Source organism: Chelonoidis abingdonii, chromosome 17 (assembly GCF_003597395.2).
Source record: "Chelonoidis abingdonii isolate Lonesome George chromosome 17, CheloAbing_2.0, whole genome shotgun sequence".
Classification (NCBI taxonomy): domain Eukaryota; kingdom Metazoa; phylum Chordata; order Testudines; family Testudinidae; genus Chelonoidis; species Chelonoidis abingdonii.
This window is the reverse complement of record NC_133785.1, coordinates 41,365,559-41,388,315: the sequence shown is the minus strand read 5'-3', so window position 1 is coordinate 41,388,315 and position 22,757 is coordinate 41,365,559. Positions and strand designations below refer to the sequence as shown.

Below are 22,757 nucleotides of genomic sequence, written 5' to 3'. Positions count from 1 at the left end.
ACGGCCTATTGTTCCCATAATGCTGCTATGGCTTCCAGGTACAAGAAATTCCTGTTCCATGATCCTTGGGTGTCACCAATGTGCCAGGGCATCTTCTGAGACTTTCTAAGTGTCCCCAGCTCCTCGGGTCACAGGGGAGGTGGGCAGTATGTAGATGCTGGAGGTAAGACATTGAAAATAGCAATCCAGCTGTCTTAGTCCCCTTCTCCATCTGCTTCATATAAGCACCTTCCCTCTCTGCCCTTCTGCCAGTCAAATGGCATGGGGGCTCCCTCCACACCAGATGCAGTTGAGGCCAAACTACATGCAGCCTAACTTGAATTGTCTGGCCTCCATTCTACCTCTCTAGGAACTTGCTCTGTCATTGGTAGTTATGTATCCAGATGATGGTAGTGCTCACAATGGGCCAGTTACATTCCAAACAGATAAATCCCTCCCCAGAGAGCTCACAATTTAAGGTGACAAGCAACACATGAAGGGTGGGGAAGAGGAGTAAAACATGCAACCTATTTCTTTTCAAATAAGTATCAGTTCTGTCCCACAGATCTTTCAATTCACTCAGCTGGGAAGGAACGGTGGCCTCCCTTGACAGATGTGGTGTTGTGGGGCAATATAGGACACTGTCATTCAGACGACTATTGTAGCTGGTTTTATAACAGAGAAGGATTTAGCAAAATCTCCAGTTCTGTGTTACTGGGATTGTGAGCAGGGCAGATGGTTGGGTTTCTATTTGTGATGAAGTAAAGTCTTTCCTCTTAATTAGATCCAGTTTCCTCCTAGGGGGCAGTGGTTTTGAGCTGGGCCTTCTGTGATGCCTTAATTAAACCCTTCCCTGATTGTTGTCCAGTAATCAGACACTGGAGGTTTAACTCTTTTGCTAAAAGAGGCGCTGTCTCCTGCATTCAGACTATTCTCTCCCTCAATATCCCCCCTTCCCCCATCCATTTTGTGACCCAGGTTTTCTCTGCTGTGTCTGAAGCAAACGACAAGTCACTCACAGATTGCACCCATGTGTTTCCCAGGATTAATGTATCAAGCTGGAATCACTTGTTATGCAGCTTCCCACTCAGAAATGCATCTTCAAGGAGATCTGAATAAACTTCTGTGAAACCCTGTCACTGGTACTAGAAGAAGGTAAGAATAGCTATACCATAGTGTCCATTGCCAAATGCTTCAGAGGGAGTGAACAGTACAGGGCAATGTATCTGAATGATCCAGCTTCTGACAGTCAGGCCTAGGGACACCCAGAGCCTGATCCTCTTGGCTGATAGCCATTGATGGACCCATCCTTCAAAAACGTATCTAGTTCTTTTTTGAAAAGCCAGTTATATTTTTAGCCTTCACAACATCCCCTGGCAAGGAGTTCCACAGGTTGACTATGCGTTGTGTGAAGAAATACTTCCTTTTGTTTGTTTTAAACCTGCTGCCTTTTAATTTCATTGGGTGACATCTAATTCGTGCATTAAGGAGGAGTAAATAACACTTCACTATTCACTTTCTCCACCCAGTTTTGATTTTATAGACCTCTCTCATATCCCTCCGTTAGTCGTCTCTTTTCCGAGCTTGAAGTCGCTTTGTTCCCTTTCTCTGTAGTTTTTCTAATTCTAATATATCATTTTGAGATGGTGCAACCAGAACTGCACTCAGATTCAGGGTGTGGGCATACCAGGGATTTATATGGTGGCATTTTCCATCTTATTATTATCCCTTTCCTCACGGTTCCTAACATTGTGTTTAGTTATTTTGACTGCTGCTGCACATTGAGTGAATGATTTCAGAGAACTATCCACGATAACTCCAAGATCTCTCTCTCGAATGGTAACAGATAATTTAGACGCCATCATTTTATATGGATAGTCGGGATTGTGTTTTCCAATGTGCATTACTTTGCATTTATCAACATTGAATTTCATCTGCCATTTTGATGCCCAGTCACCTGGTTATGAAATCCCTTTGTAACTCTTCACAGTCAGCTTTGGACTTGACTGTCTTGAGCAATTTAGTGTCATCTGCACATTTTGCCGCCTCCCTGTTTACCCCTTTTTCCAGATCATTTATGAATATGTTGAATAGGACTGGTCCCAGAACAGACCCCTACAGGACACCACTATTTACCTCTCTCCATTCTGAAAACTGACCATCTATTCCTGCCCTTTGTTTCATAAAATCATAGAATATCAGGGTTGGAAGGGAACTCAGGAGGTATCTAGTCCAACCCCCTGCTCAGAGCAGGATCAACCCCAACTAAATCATCCCAGCCAGGGCTTTGTCAAGCCTGACCTTAAAAACCTCTAAGGAAGGAGATTCCACCATCTCCCTAGGTAACCCATTCCAGTGCTTCACCACCCTCCTAGTGAAAAAGTGTTTCCTAATATCCAACCTAAACCTCCCCCACTGCAACTTGAGACCATTACTCCTTGTTCTGTCATCGAAGTTAGGCTTACGCCTGTAACTGTCAGGAATCACCCTGGAACTTTTTAAAAAATCATTGTCACATTAGCTATGTTCAATAAAGAAAAAGTCAAAGTGCTCCACTTAGGAAGAAACATCAGTTTCACACATACAGAATGGGAAGAGTCTGCCGAGGAAGGAGTATGGGAGAAGAGATCTAGGGGTCATAGTGGACCACAAGCAATAGAGTCAACAGTGTGATACTGTTGCAAAAAAAAGCAAACGTGACTCTGGGATGCAATTAACAGGTGTGTTGTAAACAGACACGAGAATCATTCTTCCGCTAACTCTGCGCGGTAGGCCTCAACTGGAGGAGTGTTCCAGTTCTGGGCACCACATTCAAGAAAGATGTGGCGAAATGTGAGAGGGTCCAGAGAAGAGCAACAAGAATGATTAAAGGCTTGAGAACATGATCTGTGAAGGAAGGCTGAAAGAATTGGGTTTTGTTTAGTTGGAAAATAGAAGACTGAGAGGGGACATGAGAGCAGTTTCCAGGTATCTAAAAGGGTGTCATCAGGAGGGAGGGAGAAACTTGTTCACCTTAGCCTCTAATGATAGAACAAGAAGCAATGGCTTAAACTGAGCAAGGGATTTAGGTTGACAATTAGAAATATTTAACTGTCAGGGTAGTTAAAACAACTGAATTGCCTAGGGAGGTTGTGGAATCTCCATCTCTGGAGATATTTAAGAGTAGGTTAGATAAATGTCTATCAGGGATGGTCTAGATAGTATTTGGTCCTGCCATGAGGGCAGGGGACTGGACTCGATGACCTCTCGAGGTCCCTTCCAGTCCTAGAGTCTATGAATCTATGAATCCACCAGTCATCTGGTACAGAGGCTGATTTAAGTGATGTATTTCCTTGATTTCATATGAGTTCCTTGAGAATTCATGAGTGAATACCATCTGGTCCTGGTGACTTATTACTGTTTAATTTATCAGTTTGTTCCAAAACTTCCTCTAATGACACCTCAGTCAGCGACAGTTCCTCAGCTTTGTCACTTAAAGGGAATGGCTCAGGTGTGGGAATCTCCCTTTCATTCTCTGCAGTGAAAACCAATGGAAAGAATTAATTTAGCTTCTGTGCAATGGCCTTGTCTTCCTTGAATACTCCTTGCGCACCTCAATCATCCATGGGCCCACTGACCAGCAGGCTTCCTTCTTCTGATGTACTTAAAAACACTTTTTTGCTGTTAGCTTTTGAGTCTTTTGCTAGTTGGTCTTCAAATTCTTTTTTGACCTGCCTAATTATACTTTTGCACTTGACTTGCCAGAGTTTATGCTCCTTTCTACTTTCCTTAGTAGGGTTTCACTTCCAATTTTTAAAAGATGTCTTTTTGTCTCTAACTGCCTCTTTTACTTTGTTTAGCCATGGTGATTTTTTTTAATTGTTTATTATTTTTTTGGTCCTCTTACTGGTTGGTTATTTATTTGGTACATTTAGTTTGAGCCTTTATTATGATGTTTTTTAAAAGCTTCCATGCAGCTTGCAGGCATTTCACTCTTGTGACTGTTCCTTCTAATTTCCATTTAACTACTCTCCTCATTATTTCACTTTTTGAAGTTAAATGCTACTGTGGTGGGCTTCTTTAGTATTTTTCCCCCTAAAAGGATGTTTAATTTAATAACATTATGGTCGCTAGGACTGAGCAGTTCACATACACTCACCTCTTGAACCGGGTCCTGTGCACCACTCAGGACTAAATCAAGAATTGCTTCTCCCCTTGTGGGTTCCAGGACTAGCTGCTCCAAGAAGCCATCATTAAAGGTGTCTAGAAATTTTATCTCTGCATCCTGTCCTGAGTTGACATGCACCCAATCAAAATGGAGAAAGCTGAAATCTCTCACTATTATCGGACTTTCTGTTTTTGAAGCCTCTCTAATCTCCCTGACCATTTCACAGTCACCAGCACCATCCTGATCAGGTGGCTGGCAGTATATTCCTTCTGCTTTACTCTTTAAGCATGGGATTTCTATCCATAGAGATTCTATGGTGCAGTTTGATTCATTTAGCATTTTTACTATATTTGACTCTTTCACATATGGTGCCACTCCCCCACCAGTGCAACCTACTCTGTTATTCCTATGTATTTGGTATGCTGGTGTTACCGTGCCCCATTGATTATCATTGTTCCACCAAGTTTCTGTGATGCCTGTTATATCAATATCCTCATTTAACACCAGGCACTCAAATTCACCCATCTTATTATTTAAACTTCTTGCATTTGTATAGAAGTACTTATAAAATTGGTCAATATTCAGTTGTCTGCCTTCATGTGATATAACAGAATTGGACTCTTTTTCATTTGACTTTCTCTTCAGCTCCTACCTGCACATCTAGCACATCTATCCTCATCTCTTCACTATAATACAGAATATCCTCTTCCCTAAGGGGATCCAAACCATGTGCTCCTTTGCACCTGTTGGCTTTCCCTCAGCCCTTACTCCTCTATGACCACCTTAATTTTACATGCCAGCAGTTTGGTTCTGTTTTGGTTTAGGTGGAGACCATCCTTCTTGTCTAGGCTCCTCCATTCCCAAAAGGTTCCTCAGTTCCTAATAAAATTAAACCCCTTCTCCAAACACCATTGTTTCATTCATGCATTGAGACCCTGCAGTTCTGCCTGTCTAACTGGCCCTGCACATGGACCTGGAAGCATTTCAGAGAATGCTACCATGGAGGTCTTGGACTTGAATCTTTTACCTAGCAGCCAAAACTTGGCCTCCAGGATTTCTCTCCTACCTACCCCTATGTCATGTATCACAACACTGGCTGCACATACGTTTGTCTAGATGTCTCCAGAGATCCACAACCTTCACATCCAGCAGACAATTTATATCATGCGCTTCTCCTGGTCATCACAAACCAACTACCTAGATTTCTAATAATCAAATCCCCCATTGCTATTACCTGTCTCTTCCTAATAACAAGGATCCCCTCCCCGGAGAGCTACTATGACATCATCTGTAAGGAGGGTCCAAACTACGGGATAATTTTTCTCCACTCCAGCTTGATGTTCTCCTTCTCTGAGACTCTCCTCCTCCTCAACGGCACAGACTGAGGTGGGACCACTCTGCTGTGTCCTGGAAGGTCTTGCCTGTGTACCCATCTACCTCCCTCAGCAACTCCACTTCAAGCACTCTGGTCGCCAGAGCCTGAGTACTGGCTATGAGGGCCATGAGCTGCCCCCTGCTCACAGGGCAGGTACTCAGCCATGCGGCAGCCAGTGCAATGAGCTGGCTAGCCCATTGTCATGGAGTCACCGGGTGATGCTCTGGAACTGCTCCCCACAAAGCCAGGCAGGACTTTGGGGAGCCTCCTCTCCCTTGGAGCAGACTTGTTCAGGGCAAGAAGCTCACACGTCTTCAACCTCCTGGTCTCTCCTTGAGACATTTCAGCCATCCTCTGCCCCTTGCCGTGCTCTTCCCCACGATGTACTGCCCCAGTGAGATCCACTTTGCAGTCAGACGTGACTCTCAGCTAGCAGTAACACAGAGGTTTATTCGATAACGGACACAGTCTAAAACAGAGCTTGTAGTACCGCGAGCCGGACCCTTCGCCGGGTCCATTCTGGGGGCAGTGAGCCAGACCCCCACATCGCACTTCCCCTCCTCGTCCGCCAGCAGCTGCAGACTAACACCCCCCTCCAGCCCTTCCTTTCTGTCTCAGCCCCTTCCTGGGCCAGAGGTCACCTGATCCCTTTGTCTCCAACCCTTCAGCTGACCTTTGCAGAGAGGGTCCAGGCCATTAGTTCTAGGAGACAGAGTGCCAGGCATTTAGGTGCACTGGCCCTTTGCTCTGCAGCAAGCACACACCCTTATTCCACCACCTAGATATTAACAACTGCATAGGGACACTGAGGCACCAACACAGTATTCAAGCAAACATTAAGAACATTCCCAGTTCGGCACATCTCTCCCCGCTCTTCGAGACCAAACTAGCAGAGGTCACTTTAGCCAGTGACCCTGGGAAGTTCGAACCCACCAACGTTCCCGTGGATGCCCCAGCATCTCTCCCATTCCTTGGTGTGAGTTACACCAGGACAGTCCAGTCTCACACCTCCCTTAGGTCGGTGTGTGCTGATGGCACTCGCAGGCCGCATGTGGAAGTTTATGCAGCCCGAACCCTTTTGCACCCCAATACCCCTGGAGTTCAAACTGGATGGGGTCTTCTCCCAGCACCTTCGTCTCGCTTTGGGCTCTCTTGGTTAAGAGCCCCATCTTGGCCTTGGCCAGCTCTGGCGCTTGGGCAGCCGCTCCCCACCTTGTGGCCCGGATACAACACCCTCTGCCGTCCCCACCTTACACTTTCCAGCTTTTACCGTCAGTCCCACCTCCCTGAGGCAGCCCAGCCCCCTCTTCACCTGAGACACCTGTTCCTCCCAGGTCTGGCTAAAGATGCACATGTTATCAGTGTCTGCCAGGGCCAAGTTCTCCACCCCCTCTGCTTGTCTAGAATCTCCCCAGGCCTAGGCATGGGGTAGGCATCAGACACCGTGATGGCTTTAAGCTTCCCAAGGTCCCCACTAAACCAGATCATCCCATCTTCCTGGGGGACCAGCCCTACGGGTGAGGCCCATTGGCTGTTGAATGGCTGGATCACATCTAAAGCCAGCAGGTCCTTGACCTCTCTCTCCAGGATCTGGGTTGCTTTCCCAGTGACTCTGAATGGGAAACACCTGATGGGGGGATTGGCTCCCACCTCAGGGAAGAGATCCACCAGGGGTTTTCCCCCCTTCTCCTCCCAATCCTCCCTTTTTAGGTCCAGGGGTCCCCTCACTCTCCTTCCATACAGCAGCTCAAACGGGAAGAACCCGGTAGATTCCTGAGGCACCACCAGCTGCCTCCTGATTCCCCCCAGTTCTACTGGTACAGGAATCCTGGTACAGGAATCCCTTCTCCTGCAGGACTCTGCCCCTGCAGCCTTCCCCAAGGGGGTTTGCAGCACTGTGGCCAGCAAGTTCCCTCTGTTTCTCCAAGGAGGGATCCCTCTGCAACTCGGTCTGGGATTCAGCTGCTGGGGCAGGGAGTGGGACCTGCTCCCTCTCTCTGGCTGGGCCTGGGGTCACAGTCCCCCTGAGCTCTGTCCCTGGTAACTCCCTCCCTGCTGAGTAATCACTTCCCAGCAGCACGTCTGGACCAGGCAAATGTGGATGGCAGCCGACCTGCCCTGCCTGGGTGTCCCCCCACTCAGCTGGGGTCTCAGCTCCCCCCATGCTCAGCGCTGCCGTTGCTGTCCCAGTAAGGGCAGGCAGCGAGCTCCTTGCTTTGGTCACAGCATCAGAGCCAGCATGAGCCCCCTCTTCGGTGTGCAGGGGGGCAGGGAGCATCTCTCCCTCCCACTCAGCCCCAGGGGGCTGGTTACAGGTAGGCAGGTATCCTGAGCCCAGCAGCCCCTCCCCGCTGCCAACCAGGTCATTTGCATTTTCACTGACCATTTCCGTCTTACCCAATTGGTTCCCTGGATTTGAATTCAAACCCTCGGCTGTTACAGGAGCAGGGCCTGGATCCTCTCCCAAGGGGAGACAGTCACCCCCCAACAGGGCCTCATGGCCAATATCCTGGAGAACCCCAATGACCAGCCAGCCCGACCCCTCCTGGGTCTGCACAGGGATCTGGGCCACAGGCAGAGTGAGGGGCTTCACCCCAGAGACCTTCACCCAGGTCCCACAGCCCCTCAGCATCTGCAGCTGCACCACCACAGTTCTCTCTGTCCTCAGGTCTTGCCACCCCAGGCGTGTTTTCCCACTGACCCCTGGGCAGCCCCCTATGTGTCTCCGCTCCACCATTGCCAGTCCATCCTGCTGTTGCTTCTCCTGGAGAGGAGAGAGCAGAGGCTGAGTCCACAGGGCCTTCATGCAGCTGGAGGGCCTGGCCCCATGGAATGGGGATATAGCCAGGCCTGAAAACAGTGGTCCAAATTCTGCTTTTTGTGTCAGCTTTTACTCAGCCTCTGCTGGGTTGAGAGGAGGGAAGCTATCTGCCCAGGCCCCTGCTGGATAGGGCTGGCCTGTCACACCAGTGCCTGGACCATGCAGGATCGGAGTGGGCTGTCTCAGGAGGGCCTGGGTCCCTGTGGGTGTGAGTAGACTGTCTCAGCAGGGCCTGACCCCTGAAGGGTGTGGGTTATCTCACCAGTGCCTGGACCCCTGCAAGGTCAGGGTGGGATAGGGCTGTCTTGGCAGGGCCTGGCCCCTGCAGGGTCACCTCGGGCTGGCGTTTGGGTCACCATTCATTGCTGTAGAAATGTATTGATTCTGTATCCTTGCCTTGGGTAGGGGACAGGCACTGCAGGAAGGGGCTCACTGTGCACAGTGGCTGGGGGCAAGGCATGGTGTCTGGCAACAGGGAGGGTGGGCCTGGGATGGGGGAGGGAGCAGCTGCCCCCACCCCACACTGGGTCCTTCCCACCTTGCGGGCTGAAGGGCCATGTCAGGAGCCAGAACCTCCTACTGTGCACTGGACCCCCTGTGCACCCGGCCTCCAGGCCCAGCTGGCCTGGCTCTCTGCCACTCCAGCTGGGAGTGCCCAGGGTGCAGGAATGCCGCGGTCTGAATGGGAGGGTGGGATTTCCCTGCTCTGGCTTTTGGGAGCCAGGCAGGCCCCTGTCTGGAGCTGTAGGCAGTGAGGCCAGCTCCCCCACCCGGTAGCACTCCAGGCAGCTGCAGGGCACCCAGCCCTGGGGATGGCAACTCCAATCCCTGTGGCTGAGCTCGGCCACTTGTCCAGGACTCAGGCTCTGGGCAACCTGGGCAGGTGAGTGTGACTCTCAAAGTAGTTAGCGCAGTGCTCCAGGGCGGAGTCCTGGGACAGACTGGACTGACCCACCTGCCCTGGCTGCAATGGTAGCTGGATCTGGGTGTGCCCAGGGCACCGTGTAACCCTGAAACCAGCCCTTGCTCTGAGGGACCCCCGACAGCGAGCCGGACTGAACCCCAGGGCGCTGCACCCTGCCCTGCCGGCACAAGCGCTGGAGCCGTGCCGGGTGCAGCCTCGGAGCCCCTTGCCCCAGGGCCACCCGGGCCTGCTCGGGACCCTCCCGCACGTCTCTCGCCCTCTGCCCTGGGAGCTGCTGCTCCTCCGTCCCGGGGCTGCAGCCTGGGTCGCCCGGCGCCACAGAGCGAGTCCCCGAGAGCCCCGGGCCGAGGCGTGACCCGACGGGGCGAGCCGCGGCCGCCTACCCGCCAGCAGCTGCATCCAGGCGCATATCTTGTAGACCGTGGCGGTGTTGCAGAAGAAGAAGAGCGCGAAGCAGGTGATGCAGCCCAGGATCAGCACCATGGAGAGCAGCACGAAGAAGGAGGCCGCCTTGAAGGCGCCCGAGGGGATGGTGCTGAAGTCGGCGAAGGAGCCGCGGCAGGCGAGCTCGCGGCTGGCCAGCCCGTTGCCCACGCAGTAGTGGAAGAGGCCGAAGTAGCCCGGCTTGGGCGTGTTGACGCTGTCCCCGATCCAGTAGGGCTGGATGAAAACCACCACGTTGATGATGGCGAAGCAGATGGTGAAGATGGCCCAGAGCACCCCGATGGCCCGCGAGTTCCGCATGTAGTTGTCATGGTAGAGCTTGGAGGCCTCCTGCGAGGGCAGCATCGTGCCGGGCCGGGGGCTGAGAGGGGGCCGGGGTGCGCGGGGTAGGCGGGGCCGGGGCGCAAGGCGGGATGCGCGGGCTGGGGGCGGCGGGGTGGCCGGGCGCAGGGGCTGGGTGCGCGGGCTGGGGCGCAGGGGCCACGGGGGCGCGCGGCTGGGCGCGACGGGGTGGCGCGGGGAGGTGGCGCAGGGGCCGGAGTGCGGGGCTGGGGGCGCAGGGGCCGGGGCGCTGCGGTGTGCGCGGAGCTGGGGGGCGGGTGCGCGGGGCCGGGGTGCGCGGGCTGGGGAGAGGGCCGGGGTGCGCTGGGCTGGGGGCGCAGGGCCCGGGGCGCCCGATGTCGCGGAGCTGGGGGGCGGGGTGCGTCTGGGCCGGGGCGCGCGGGCTGGGGGCGCGGGTGCGCGGGGGAGGGGCGCAGGGCCGAGTGCGCGGGGCTGGGGGCGCAGGGCCGGGGCGCGCGGTGTTGGTGACTGAGGTTTTTTTTATTTTTTTGTTTTTTTCTTGGTAGCGGTTTTTTTTTTGGGGAGCGTTTTTGTAGTTGCTTTTTTTTTTTTTTTGATTTATGTTTTTTTTTGTTTTTCTGCGCGAGCCCCGGGGGGCGGGGTGCGCGGGCGGGGGCGCGGGCTGGGGCGCCACAGCTGGCAGCCGCAGCGCAGCAGCAGCTAGGCGGAGAGGAGATGCCCCGGGAGGGGCTCCTGTGCGAAGGCTGAGCCCGGGGGGTGGCCTGCGAGGGGCCAGGCCATGGGGGGGGCCTGCGGGCGGGGAGCCCTAGACGCGCCCGCTCGCTCCCACCGGCTGCAGCCGCCGCGACTCCATCTTTGCTGCCGCCTCCCTGCTCCTGTGCGCCGCGCGCTCCGGCGGCGGGGCGCGCTCCCGCGGCAATGCAGATTGGGGAGCGGGAGGGAGGCCCGAGCTCTGCGCCAGTCCCGGGGGGCCGGGGCTGTTCCTCGCAGGGTCACAGCGCCCAGACCGGCGCCCCCAGCTAGGCGGGGACGGGCACGGGTCCTTCAGTGGGAGTGGAGAGAAGGGGCTCGTTGGGGGGGGGGAGCCATTCCCCCTGCGCTCTGCCCCCCCACAGGAACCCCGGGTCTGGGCTGGGGATTCCCCTGCCGGGAAAGCCCAGTGGGGGGTGGGGAGCTCCAGACCATGGGGAGGGGCCAGAAGGAGCCCAGAAATCCTCTCCTGGGGGGCCGAAGGGAGCTGCTTCTGCCCAGGGTGCAGGGTCTGAGCCTTCCCCTCCCCCTCACCCCCCACTGCCCTGCCTGCAGGCTTGGGGTGCCAGGGAGGCACTGTCTTGTGGAGAGCTCAGGTCAGCCAGGCCCCCTGCTGCTGGGGGCAGGACCCCCAGGCAGATGAGGCCTGGCTAGGGGGGCAGGCTTTGGTGAGCGCTGGGGATCCCTCCCCTCCAGGCTGAGCCAGGCCTGCCTATGCCGGGGATCCCCTGCACAGCCATGTGCTGCAGGAATGTGTCGGGGCCACAGGGGCCTGTGCCCTGCCCTCAGTGCTGGCCCCAGGGCCCCAGTGCAGTGCTGGTAGGGGGCATGTGGCAGGAGCGGCCACCTTTAAACTGCCACTAAGCTTGGAGGTCCTGACTACCCAGAGCCGCCGCCAGCCTGGTTCTTCCTGAGTTGCAGCATTGTTCTTTGCATCCTACTTTGGCACCCTGCCCTGCTGCTAAAAGCTGTCACCTGCTGGCGTCTCCCTTTCACTGTCTGGCTGCTGCCCCGTACTCAGTGGTGGGAAGCCCATGGGAAGCAGAGGTACCAGCCCAGGCCACCTGCAGGCCTTGGTCTGTGATGGGAACTGGAGTCATGGGGTCAGGTGCCCAGACAGCCAGGGCAGGAGGATCTTGTGCCGGGCTGGCTTTAGGAAGTGCGGGCCCCAGTTCAAACAGTTTCGATGAGGCCCCGGCAGGGATGACTAAAAAAAAAAAAACACGTAAAAAAACACGTGGGGCTTGTACTCACTGGGCGGTGCTCCAAGTCTTTGGCGGCACTTAGGCGGTGGGTCGTTCACTCACTCCAGGTCTTCAGTGGCGCTCAAGGACCCACCGCCGACGTGCCGCCGAAGACCCAGAGCAAGCGAAGGACCTGCTGCCAAAGTGCTGCTGAAGACACAGAGCACCGCCAGGTGAGTAAAAATTTAAAAGGCGCCTCTAGCCAGGGAAGAGATTCTCACTGGGTGCGGGGCCCAATTTGGGGAAATTGGTGGAATAGGCCTAAAGCCAGCCCTGCTCTGGTGGAGCCTTGCCTGATGTTCCAGCAACCCTCCCCCAGGGGAGTCTCAAGCACCCCCCTGCCCAGGAGCCTCCTGGCCACTGAATAAAATGGTCTTCTTGGCTGAATCACAAGTCCTAACCGGACTGGCTGGAGCACAGAGAAATGGAGGTATAGCTGGGAGCTCCATTACTGTCCTTTCAGGAGACTGCCAGAAGCTGCAGTGCAGGGGGCAGCATTGCTCTATTTCCTGGCGCGGGAAAGGCAAAGGGGCTGCAGGTGGTGGAGTAGGACTTGACCCTCTTGGATTTGTTTCATTCTTATTGCGTGAGCCGAGCTGTGGGTCGTGCACCTGGCCTGGTTCAAACCGAACTGGGTCAGTTCCTGGGGGGCGGATCCGCCAATGGCTATTAGCCAGGATAGGCAGGGAGGGAACCCCATGCGCTGGCTGTTCACCTCCAACTGCCAGGGTTGCCAAGCATCTGGTATTCAACCGGAAAATCTGGTCAAACAGAGACTGCTGACCGGGCCATTAAAAGTCCACCCTGAACCCCCTTCCTCACCCCAGTCCACTGACCCAGCCTCAAGTCCACTCTTGCACCCAAACTCCCTCCTGGAACCCACCCCCCATACCCTGAGCCCTAGCCCTGAGCCCCCTTCTGCACCCCAAACCCCTCATCCATGGCTCCACCCCAGATCCCACACCCGCAGCCAGAGCCCTCACCCACCCGACCCCCTGCCCCACCCCGAAGTCCCTTCCTTAACCCCTGGATAAATAAAGTGGGGGGATAGCTCCCTTTGATGGACTCCCAACCAGCCAGCTATAAAATCCCTCTTGGTAGCCGTTCTCTACTTGCTTTACCAAGAATTAAAAAGTCCCCCAGGTAAAGAAAAAGAAGTGGCCACCTGACCAAAAGAGCCAATGGGAAGATAAAACTTTTTAAAATGGGGAAATAAACTTTCCCTTTGTCTATTGCTCTCTGGACTGGAGGGACCGAGCAGCCATGCTGTAAGCAGCTTAAGCCAGGTATGATCATAAATCACCAGATCATGCCTAGAACTCCAGACATGGAAGTAGATCAGAATGTTTAGCTAGATGTGATCAGGTTTATTTTCTTTATTTTGACTTGTTGATCTCCTTTCTGCTTTTGTTTGCTTGTAATCTTGAAGCTGAACCCCTAAAAAAGCTGATTTGTGTTCTTAATGTTTATAATTGCTTCTTTTAAGATCTAGCAAAGCCTAAGTTCCAGGTGTATTTTTTCCTTTTTGTTTTTAATAAAATTTACCTTTTTTAAGCACAGGATTGGATTTTTGGTGTCCTAAGAGGTTGGTGCATGTTGTTTGATTAGCTGGTAGCCACGGCTAATTTCTTTTGTTTTCTTTCTCAGCTCTTCCCTGGAGGGGGGTGAAAGGGCTTGAGGGTACCCCACAGGGAGGCATTCCCAAGTGCTCCTTCCTAGGTTCAAAGGGTTGGGGTTTTTTTGCATTTGGGTGGTGGTAGCGTTTACCAAGCCAAGGTCAGAGAAAAGCTGTAACCTTGGGAGTGTAATACAAGCCTGGAGTGACCAGTATTATTTTTTAGAATTCTTGTGGGCCTTCACTTCTGCACTCAGAGTGACAGAGTGAGGATTCAGCCTTGACAACCCCAAACCCCTCATCCATTGCTCCACCCCAGAGCCCAGAATCCCAGCCAGAGCCCACACCCCCTCCTACACTCTGGACCCTTTGTCCCCAACCCCCTCATCCCTGGCCCCACCCCAGAGCCTGCACACCGCCAGCCAGAGTCTTCACCCCCTGCCCAGCCCCCTGCCCCCGCCCGGAGCCCACTCCTGCACCCTGAACCACTCATTTCTGGCCCCACCTGGAGCCTGAATCCCCAGCACAGATCCCATACCCACACCTCAGCCACCTGCCCCAGCCTGAAACCCTTGCCTGCACCCCAAATCCCTCATCTCTGGCCCCACCCCAGAGTCCATACCCCAAGCTGAAGCCCTCACCCACCTCCAGCACCTCAATCTCCTGCCCCAGCCCAGTGAAAGTGAGTGAGGGTGGGTAGAGTGAGTGGGGATGGGGCCTCGAAGGAGTGGGGCAGGGTGAGGGCATGGGCAGGGCAGGGGTGTTCGGTTTTGTGCAACTAGAACGTTGGCAACCCCACCGACAGTCAGAAGCTGGGAATGGGCGACAGGGGATGGACCACTTGGTGATTCCCTGTTCTGTTCATTCCCTCTGGGGCACCTGGCATTGGCCACTGTTGGCAGACAGGACGCTGGGCTGGGTGGACCTTTGGTCTGACCCAGTCTGGCCGTTCTCATGTTCTAATGAAATGCCCGCTTGTACTGCTCCAGTCCGAGTATCACTCTGTGTCTGTCCCCGGTGTACACTGTGTGAGGGCAGCCAGGGCTGCCAGGTGGCATCTGTCACAAAGGGGAAATACGCAGCCCAGGATCAGGGTAGCACTGTTCAATCCTGGTCTTTCCCACTCTTCGTGGGCAAGGAGGGAGTCAGCCACATGAACCCCTCTGCGAGCTCCACACAATCTCCTGTCACTCTTGGCTGTGGATCGATCCTCCCAGGCCATTCACACAGCTCTCACTGCCAAATCTGACCCTATGATCTTAATCTTGTCTGACATCTTTTAATTACAAATGATACAAAGCTAAAACAGGCACCGAAAGGGCCCATGGACAATGGGGAGTCCTTGCTCGGAGGCTTGGCAGTGCATGTTCGTTGGTTAGTTTGGATTCTGTGTAAGGAGGGGCCTGTCTTCCCCTGGTTTCTGTCAGTGTTTTGTGTTTTATTTTCTGTATAAAGTACTTTACTTTGCAGTGGTTTCAATTTGTTTAAATATTCCTGCTGTTTGGATGGACTCAAGTGTTTGGGCTAAAGCAGCTGGAAATCCCCACTGGGTGAGCATGGTCAGTGACACGAAACATTCAGCTCACATCACCCGAGCGTGTCTCCATTCGCTCTGCTATGTACAGCAGAGGAGCCTTTGTTAAGCTCTCAGCAGAGCTATTTATATACTGACTGTGTTCTGAGTGAGAGTCCTTCCACAATCTGCCTACGCTAAAAGGGAACGAGCCAACCCCTCCTGACTTACCCATCCCTGAGACTAGAACCACAGTCCCCTTATAACCACAGCAGCTACACATTCCCAGTGGTCTCACAGTCCCTGGGGAAAGTCCCTCCCTTGCCAGGCAGGGAGAGTCAGAAACTGGTCGAGGAGCCTGTCCGTGGAGGAGGCTGGAAATCTGTGCAGGGAGACAGGAGCTCAGAGTCTGACACTCTCCATGGCATATGCGACCTGTCTCAACTCACATGATTCCATTTGGTCTCCCTAAAGCCTTGCTGCTGTTTCAGTTGAATACAGGATTCTTGCACAATGCTGCCTGTTCTGAACTGCGGTGAGAGGCTGAGCAGCTGCCATTTTTCCAAATGGCGTTTGGAGGGTTGGCCAGCGGCATTTCTCCTGGACACAGAGTCTCCTGTTTGAGGGGGCACATGTGTCTCAGGGGGGCTTCTGTTTGGCATTTCCCATGATTTCTTGAATTCCACATTTACCTTTTTTATTTTGTCTTTATAACCCTTGCTAGGGCATTACCCTCCTGCAGAAAGGGGAATAATTAGCCAATACTGATGCTGTCTCCTCACACTCCCATTATGAAAGCAGGAAAGTGACCAGAAATATTTAGGGGAGAGCTCAGAATGAGTCACAAAGTCTAATGGAATCTGTGGAGAAATTTTCTCTAACACCAGTAGAATAGTTGTTTAAAATGTTAGCGTGACAAAATGCTCATCGTGTCCCTGTGTCAGTGGCCAGAGGTCTGGCTTGGGGACTGGGAATGTGCTGCCACTGGAAAGGGAATTCCCTGGGTTAGCAATGGGGTCTCAGGTTTGCCACTCCTGTGGTTGTTCTATCTATGTTGCTGGGTTCCTTTCTGCTTGATGAGGACGATAGAAATGAAGTAACTGGAATTTCTGTCATGTTACAGGGTGCTTAGAAGTTCTGGATCAAGTGGGGAGTGTTGCTTGTGACCCCCAAGTGCGTATGCATTAGTATTAGTCTGTATTTACATGATCACATGCTAGGTTTGGCACAGGGCATCAGCCCAGTCAGTGCACAGGGCAAGTGGTGCTCCCTCAATGGGTGACTAGTCCATATTTCTCTTTATGCTTCTCATTCAGTGTGTGGCCCTCAGGCCATGTGTGCTGCACACATACAAATCCTCGGCTGAACACAGAATTACTACTTTCCTCCTGGCCATTTCGATGGGGCTCCTCGCTGCAGGGTCCGAGAATCTTGTCCCAACGCCCCCAGGAGGTAGGGTGACGTTATTCCCATTTTACAAAGGAGAACTGAGGCACAGGGAGATGAAGGCCAAAATGTCCAGTAATTTTGAGTGCCGATTCAAGACAGCTAAAACTTCACTTGACAGACCACTTAGCACTTTATATGTTCAGACTCTAAGACTAAATTCTGACACTTAAAAATGTACATTTGGTCTGTGTTAAATTGAAGCCCGGCCATTCAAACAATCAATGATAAATTCCAATAATTCAACTGATGGTGTTCTAGAAGAACTCTGAAAATCTCATGGACAGACCGAGGAACCAATGACAGCTCATTGAGGACGACTGGAGCTCAGCAAACGCTAGTCAGGTCTGAGTGAAAGAGATTTGAGTGGCACGGCACAGCTGACAAGGTTCGAGGGCAATGCATGTTGATGGACATTGGAGGGAAAAGTTGATGGCAGAAAAAGAATTTCTGGGGTGAATCATAAGAACTGTTTACCCACAGAAAGACTAGCAGAATGGGCTACTGTTGCAGGGAGAGCAACGATTTGGGGTTCGTTTGCCCGATGTGCGTATCCCCAAATAACCACACCGGAGTGGAGAAGCTAGTATTACTTTATTTGAGCTCAAATAAGGTGCACGGAGATGCAACTCTCAAATCATGCACGAGACACTATTCTCGTTGCCTTGTCTCTTTTATACCCTACTTGTTTACACAAGTGTTCATAGGTACCATCATTCATTATTTACAGTTCATTAACAACAGGATCTTTCAATTAACTATATCCTTTACTTAAACTATTAACCTGCCTTCTGATTAATAACGCTAATGACATGCTATACCATAAACAAAAGAACAAAGGAAGATGATAAATGATTTCATGTACCTATTCTAATTGGAAAAACAACCTATTGATCATCCCTAGTTCATTCGGGGGTAGTGGCAGGCCTGAGAACATAAACTTTTGACCTTACGCCATATTGCCAATTACTTGGAGGCTTGCCCCTCTCCCCAACACTACCATGGGGGCAAGCAAACCTCTCTGTGACAGGGGTTCTGGGTCAGAAGGTGACTATCGGTCACTCAAATCCCCGCCAATATAGGTTACTTGGGGTCTAAACAGAGGCTCAGTTAACAAGTGGCGCCACAGCTGAAGGGCTGATTAGAGGGGAGCAACCCCAGCAGCTGGGAGCAGAAAGGAAGGAAGCCAGCGGGCAGGGGAGGGAGGAAGGAAGGCAGAGCTGACTGCTAGTGCTGCTTCTTGCCCCCTAGGAGCAAGAGGACAGCTGGCTGGGACCTGTAAATATCACTGCAGCCAATGGCCTGCTGGTGCTGGAGTGAGTGTGGCAAGGAAAGACTCTCAGAGGGCCACTCCCGTGCCGCTCCAGTCATGCAGACACAACAAGAGTCAGGAATAGAACCCAGAAGGCCTAACTCCCAGACCCCTGATCCCACAGCTGCCTAGAACCCAGCCGTTCCAACTCCCAGACTCGCTCAACTGGCCATTATTCCCAGTAAGGTGACTGCAGCAGCAGCAGAGGTGTGACTGTCACAATGTCAGATGAATTCACACTCCGAGTTAGAGGATGCAAGTCAAAGGAATGGTGCACAGGCCTTGTTAGGTTTGGCTGACAGCTGTACAGTACTTGTATGTGCTGGGAGTGAGGGAACGGGGAGCGGTGGCCCAGAAGCGGTGAGTGACCAGGAAGGACTTGTAGGAGATGAGCATGGTTGCAGGGGTATCATGAGAAAAGGCACAGGAAGCTGGGGAAGGGCCAGAGTCTCGGTTGTCCTGTGCCTTGCGCTGTCATTGCTAGCCAGTGGGAATGGCACTTTCCCACCAACCTGCCCTTTTCTACGCAGAGTGACTGAGCTGGTGGGAGATGGGAGAGCACGGCGTGAGGGTGGCCTTATGCAGAGCCATGGGTGGCATCTGGCTCCTGAGAGCTGCACCCATGAGTGCCCACCATAAGCCTGGGTAGACTGGCTGATTTAATGGAGGAAAGAGAAGCCCTAGCCCCACCCGATGGCTAAATTCAGCATCCAGGTTTGAGAGGGGCAGGAACGACTTGCTACCAGAGGCAGGAGTCTGCACATTGAGCAAATTCTGCAAGGTCCCACCTGCTTCACACAGGCTCCAAAATATGACCTGCCAGATTCTCACTTTCACTGTGGCCCTGCTCTGGGACTTTAACACAACTGTAAATTACATTGGCTCTGCCACAGCAACATAAAGGGCCCACCACATGAAAATCAGGTCCCGGGCGTTCTGCAGCACCTACATGGAGTGGGCAGCAAGTGCTATTGTGATGTGGCCACGGTCAGGGGCTGCAGGCGGTGCCACCATGGGGCACAGCCTGCACAGACAGCAGGAGGGAAGGGGAGAGGGAAGTGCAGGTAAGAGCTGAGAAAGGGAGAAGGCTCCGGACGGGAGTGGAGCGCAAAGTCCCTGAGCCTTCTCCACCATCTTCCAGACCCAGAACTTCGGACTGGAAGAAATCCTCCCGCTCCCAGGCTGTGTGCGCTGTGATAGCAGGTTCGTGAGGGTCGTGTGTGTGTCTGGGCAAGCCAGCTGGGAACAATGAAGCAACTAGTTCTAGAACCCTTAAGATATTCCCAGGTACCTGAACACCCTGGCTGTGGAGAGGGGACCCCACTGTGCCCTGGAAGAGACAGACGGTGGGGATTGGCCTGTGTGTAATGGCAGGCTTGACTGCTGCTTGACTGACCTGGTTCCCAGGTAGCATGACTGCTCGCCAAGGGGGCACATGGGAACCCACGGGAGGCAGTAGCCATGTGGGACAGTCTGTGGTTGGTTATTCAGCCCATTTACCATGCTCTCCCTGCACCCCTTGGATGAGCCAGACCTCAGCACACACAGGGTCACCCACTCAGCAGTGTGTTTCTGTGCAACGGGAAACCCCTGTGTTGAGCCGATTAACAATCAAAGGATCTAAACAATGGTTGTTTTTGAAAAGCATCTTATTTCACCTTCACACAGTAGTCCCTGCAGTTCGAGCTGAACCTATCCCACTCCACCCTTGCCAGGGCACAAGGCAAGGTCTGGCAAGATCCTGTGATGCTGGCTGGGTATTAGCATGATGGGGTTAAGGGAATCATGGATGGAGATATCCTGTTAAACACGGCGGAGGACCTGAAACGTGCCTCAGCTGGGCTGTGATAAAGAGGAGGCTGCAGGATTCCCCAGGGACTCAGCCTTAGCCAGCATGAATAATCCCCAGTCAGCACCATTGGGCATTGGAGCAGGAGCAGAAAACATTATGGTCTGCATGGCTACAGGCTCAGGAATGGTGTCTGGTCCAGCCCTTGAACACAGCCTCCTCCCCCCAACAGCTGTGAAGTCTCATCCCTGGCTCAGCAGCAGGCATGTGTTTGTGCCCTCTGGAGCCAGTTGACTTTGCTCTGTCCCCTGGAGAGCCCCTTCCTTGTGAAGTGTAAATAGAGAGAGGCTCTAAGCTCATCTGTATCCCTAGCAGATGTCTGACTTGTCTCGCTCTCAGGCCTTATCTACACTACAGAGTTTTGTCGGCAAAAGTTATACCGCTTTAAATAAAACTGCTGTTGCATGTCCACACTAGCTTCTTGTGTCAGCAGAGCACAGCCACACTAACAGGCCTTGCATTGACATGGAGAGCAGTGCACTGTGGTAGCAATCCCACTGTGCAACTGGCTGCAGGGTGCTTTGGGAAGGGTTTAAGATGCCGCAGCAGCATGGGGCAGGTTTCTCAATCCCATCATTCTAGGGGCATCCTAGTAGACTGTCAGCCGCTTTTTCAATTGAAAGGTGCATGTGGGAGAGGACAATGGTGTGTCTGGGGCAAGGGAGACAGCAGGCTGACCGACTTATCCTGAGGGAGGGGAAGGGGGACACCCCCCCCCCACGTCATCTGCTTGGTGTCTCTCCCACAGCAGCCCACCCTGCCTGCCTATGGTTCTGTGATTCCCTCCAAGTTCTCCCACAGCCTCCTCAGCTGCCGGTAGCAGCATCCTGAGCAACTCTGCGAACTCTCCCTGCTGAGGAATGTCAAAGCAGCACAATATCCCAACCCAGCCCCCCACCCTAACAGCAGCAGCAGTCTGCCTGCCCCTGTGTTCTTAGTGCATGGCAGAACAGGATTCCACATTAATGATTTGATCTTTGGTCCCTGCAATTGTAGCAGCACCTCAGCTGTCAAACACTTCCCGGGAGCTTTCTCAAGGAGAGGTGCACATGCCTGCAGGGCAGCAGAGATAAAAACAGTGAGGAGAGCAGTCACAGCAGGCATTGTGGGATACTGGTGGAAGCCAGTTCTGTCGACAAAACAAACACTGATGCTTTGTTGCTTTAACTTTGCAGCAAAAAGCTCTCTGCCTCTCGTCGAGATGGTTGTTTTGTCGGCAAAACAGCAGAGTTTTGCCACCAAAAGTAGCTTTGAAGTGCGTACGCCTCTCCTGTTTTGTCATCAAAAGGCAGCTTTTGCCGACAAAACTTTGTAGTGTAGACAAGAACAACAAAGAGTCCGGTGGCACCTTAAAGACTAACAGATTAATCTAAATCTGGACTTCCTGTTGTTTTTGTGGATACAGACCAACACGGCTACCCCCTGAGTGTAGACAAGGTTAGTGTCACAGCCTGGCTGCTCCTGTACAATGCTGCCTCCTCACTCTTGCAGCCAATACACAGATTAGGACAAATTCCTGCTTTTTTTGCTGCATATCAGAACCACTCACTTGAACAGAAGCCTAGTGAGGCATAAAAAGCCTTGACAAAATGTTTCCTCTGACTCCTGCAGGACCCCATGCCAGGCCTGGCAGCTGTTGTGAGTGTCTGAGTGTTTCAGCACAGCTCAGACAAGCCAGAGACAAAACAGCTGGGCATGTCAGATCTGCCCTGATATGGAGGCACAGTGATGTGACGAGACGATTTGCAGGATGGGGAAAGGCAAGAGAGAGCAGCCTGGAGGCTGTCTGAATGGGAGCAGCTCTCCACAGACCTACCGTGGAGGTGGGTGTAACTTACATCACTCGGGATGGCTCAGTCACACTTCTGCTTACTCCTGGGGGAATTCCTTGCCACTGCGCATGTGCAGAATTTATGGCCCTAACAGATTTCTTTTCTTCCCCGCAGAAAAATGATTTTCTGATGGGGAAGCGAAGGGAAGCCACAAGAGCAGTGATGTGACCCTCCCCAGCAGTATGTTTTGGGTGCCCAGGGAGCAGTATGTTCTGGTGCCAGCAGAGAGGTAAGTCACCATGGGGTGGGGGTCAGACTGGAGAAAACCCCAGTGGTGGCTCCTACCCTGCGCCGGGCTCAGCTGCTGGTCCCAGCTGGGCTGGGGAGAATGGGACTCCCTCTTCCCTGCATGGCATCCGGGGCTGTGTCAGACCGATCCTGAGATTTCTCCCGTGGCTGCAGGAAGCTTTGCGAACTCCTACCTGCTTCCTGCACCCATTGCTTCTCAGCTGCAGGGGGAGGGATTCCTTTACAGGGAGCTGCTCCCCCATCCACCTCTTGCCAACACAAAGTGCCCGAGGGAGGAATAGGGGTTCGTTGCCCGGTGTACTTCAAGCCAATAAACACACCAGGGTGAAGAAGCGAACAAAGTTTATTTGAGATCTCAAAGCAGTGCAAGGAGACTGATGCCTCAAATCAAGCACACCTACACAAATGCTTTTCCCTTTTTATAAGTTTTTTTTCTCTTTCCCCCCCCTCCTCTTTCCTCCCCCTGTAGCAGTTACGTAAGCGCAGGTGCATTAAGTAATCTTGGCCCTGGCAGCTTGTTAGTAAGTTTTCCTTCTGCAAGTTATCTTGTCCTTCTGCTAGAGGTGCACAGGCCTTACCACTACTGCTTTAGACCGGTTTGAGCTGTGCTACAACTGATAACTTACTGTTACACATTTAATTTCACAGCTGCTAGCTTTCTAGATCAAGTAGAGTTCAACATGGAGGAGCTTAGGTTCACTGCGGCCTAGATTTATGCCTAGTGACACCAACACACCCGAGCCTGCTGCTGAGCCTCACACCACCCTGAACCCCCCCCCGCCGATGAGCCACACTCCCTCTGCACCCAGACCACCCTGAACCACCTGCACCTGGATCACCACCCCACTGAGCCCTACTCCCCCAGCATCTGGGCGCCCCACTGAGCCCCACCCATAGCTAGATCCCTGTTGAACCCCAACTACCTTCACCTGGACACCCCCCTGCAGAGTCCC

At 53.0% G+C, this 22,757-nt stretch overlaps 1 protein-coding gene across 1 annotated transcript in view; it reads right to left on the bottom strand.

Moving 5' to 3' along the window:
- LHFPL4 (LHFPL tetraspan subfamily member 4) overlaps window positions 1-10,040 on the bottom strand; it is a 66,673-nt gene extending 56,633 nt beyond the window's left edge. The window contains exon 1 of the mRNA XM_032798934.2: window positions 9,631-10,040. Coding sequence (XP_032654825.1) covers window positions 9,631-10,036 — 406 coding nt within the window. The 5' untranslated portion in view covers window positions 10,037-10,040. The remainder of the gene's footprint in view (window positions 1-9,630) is intronic.
- Window positions 10,041-22,757: the final 12,717 nt, after the last annotated feature.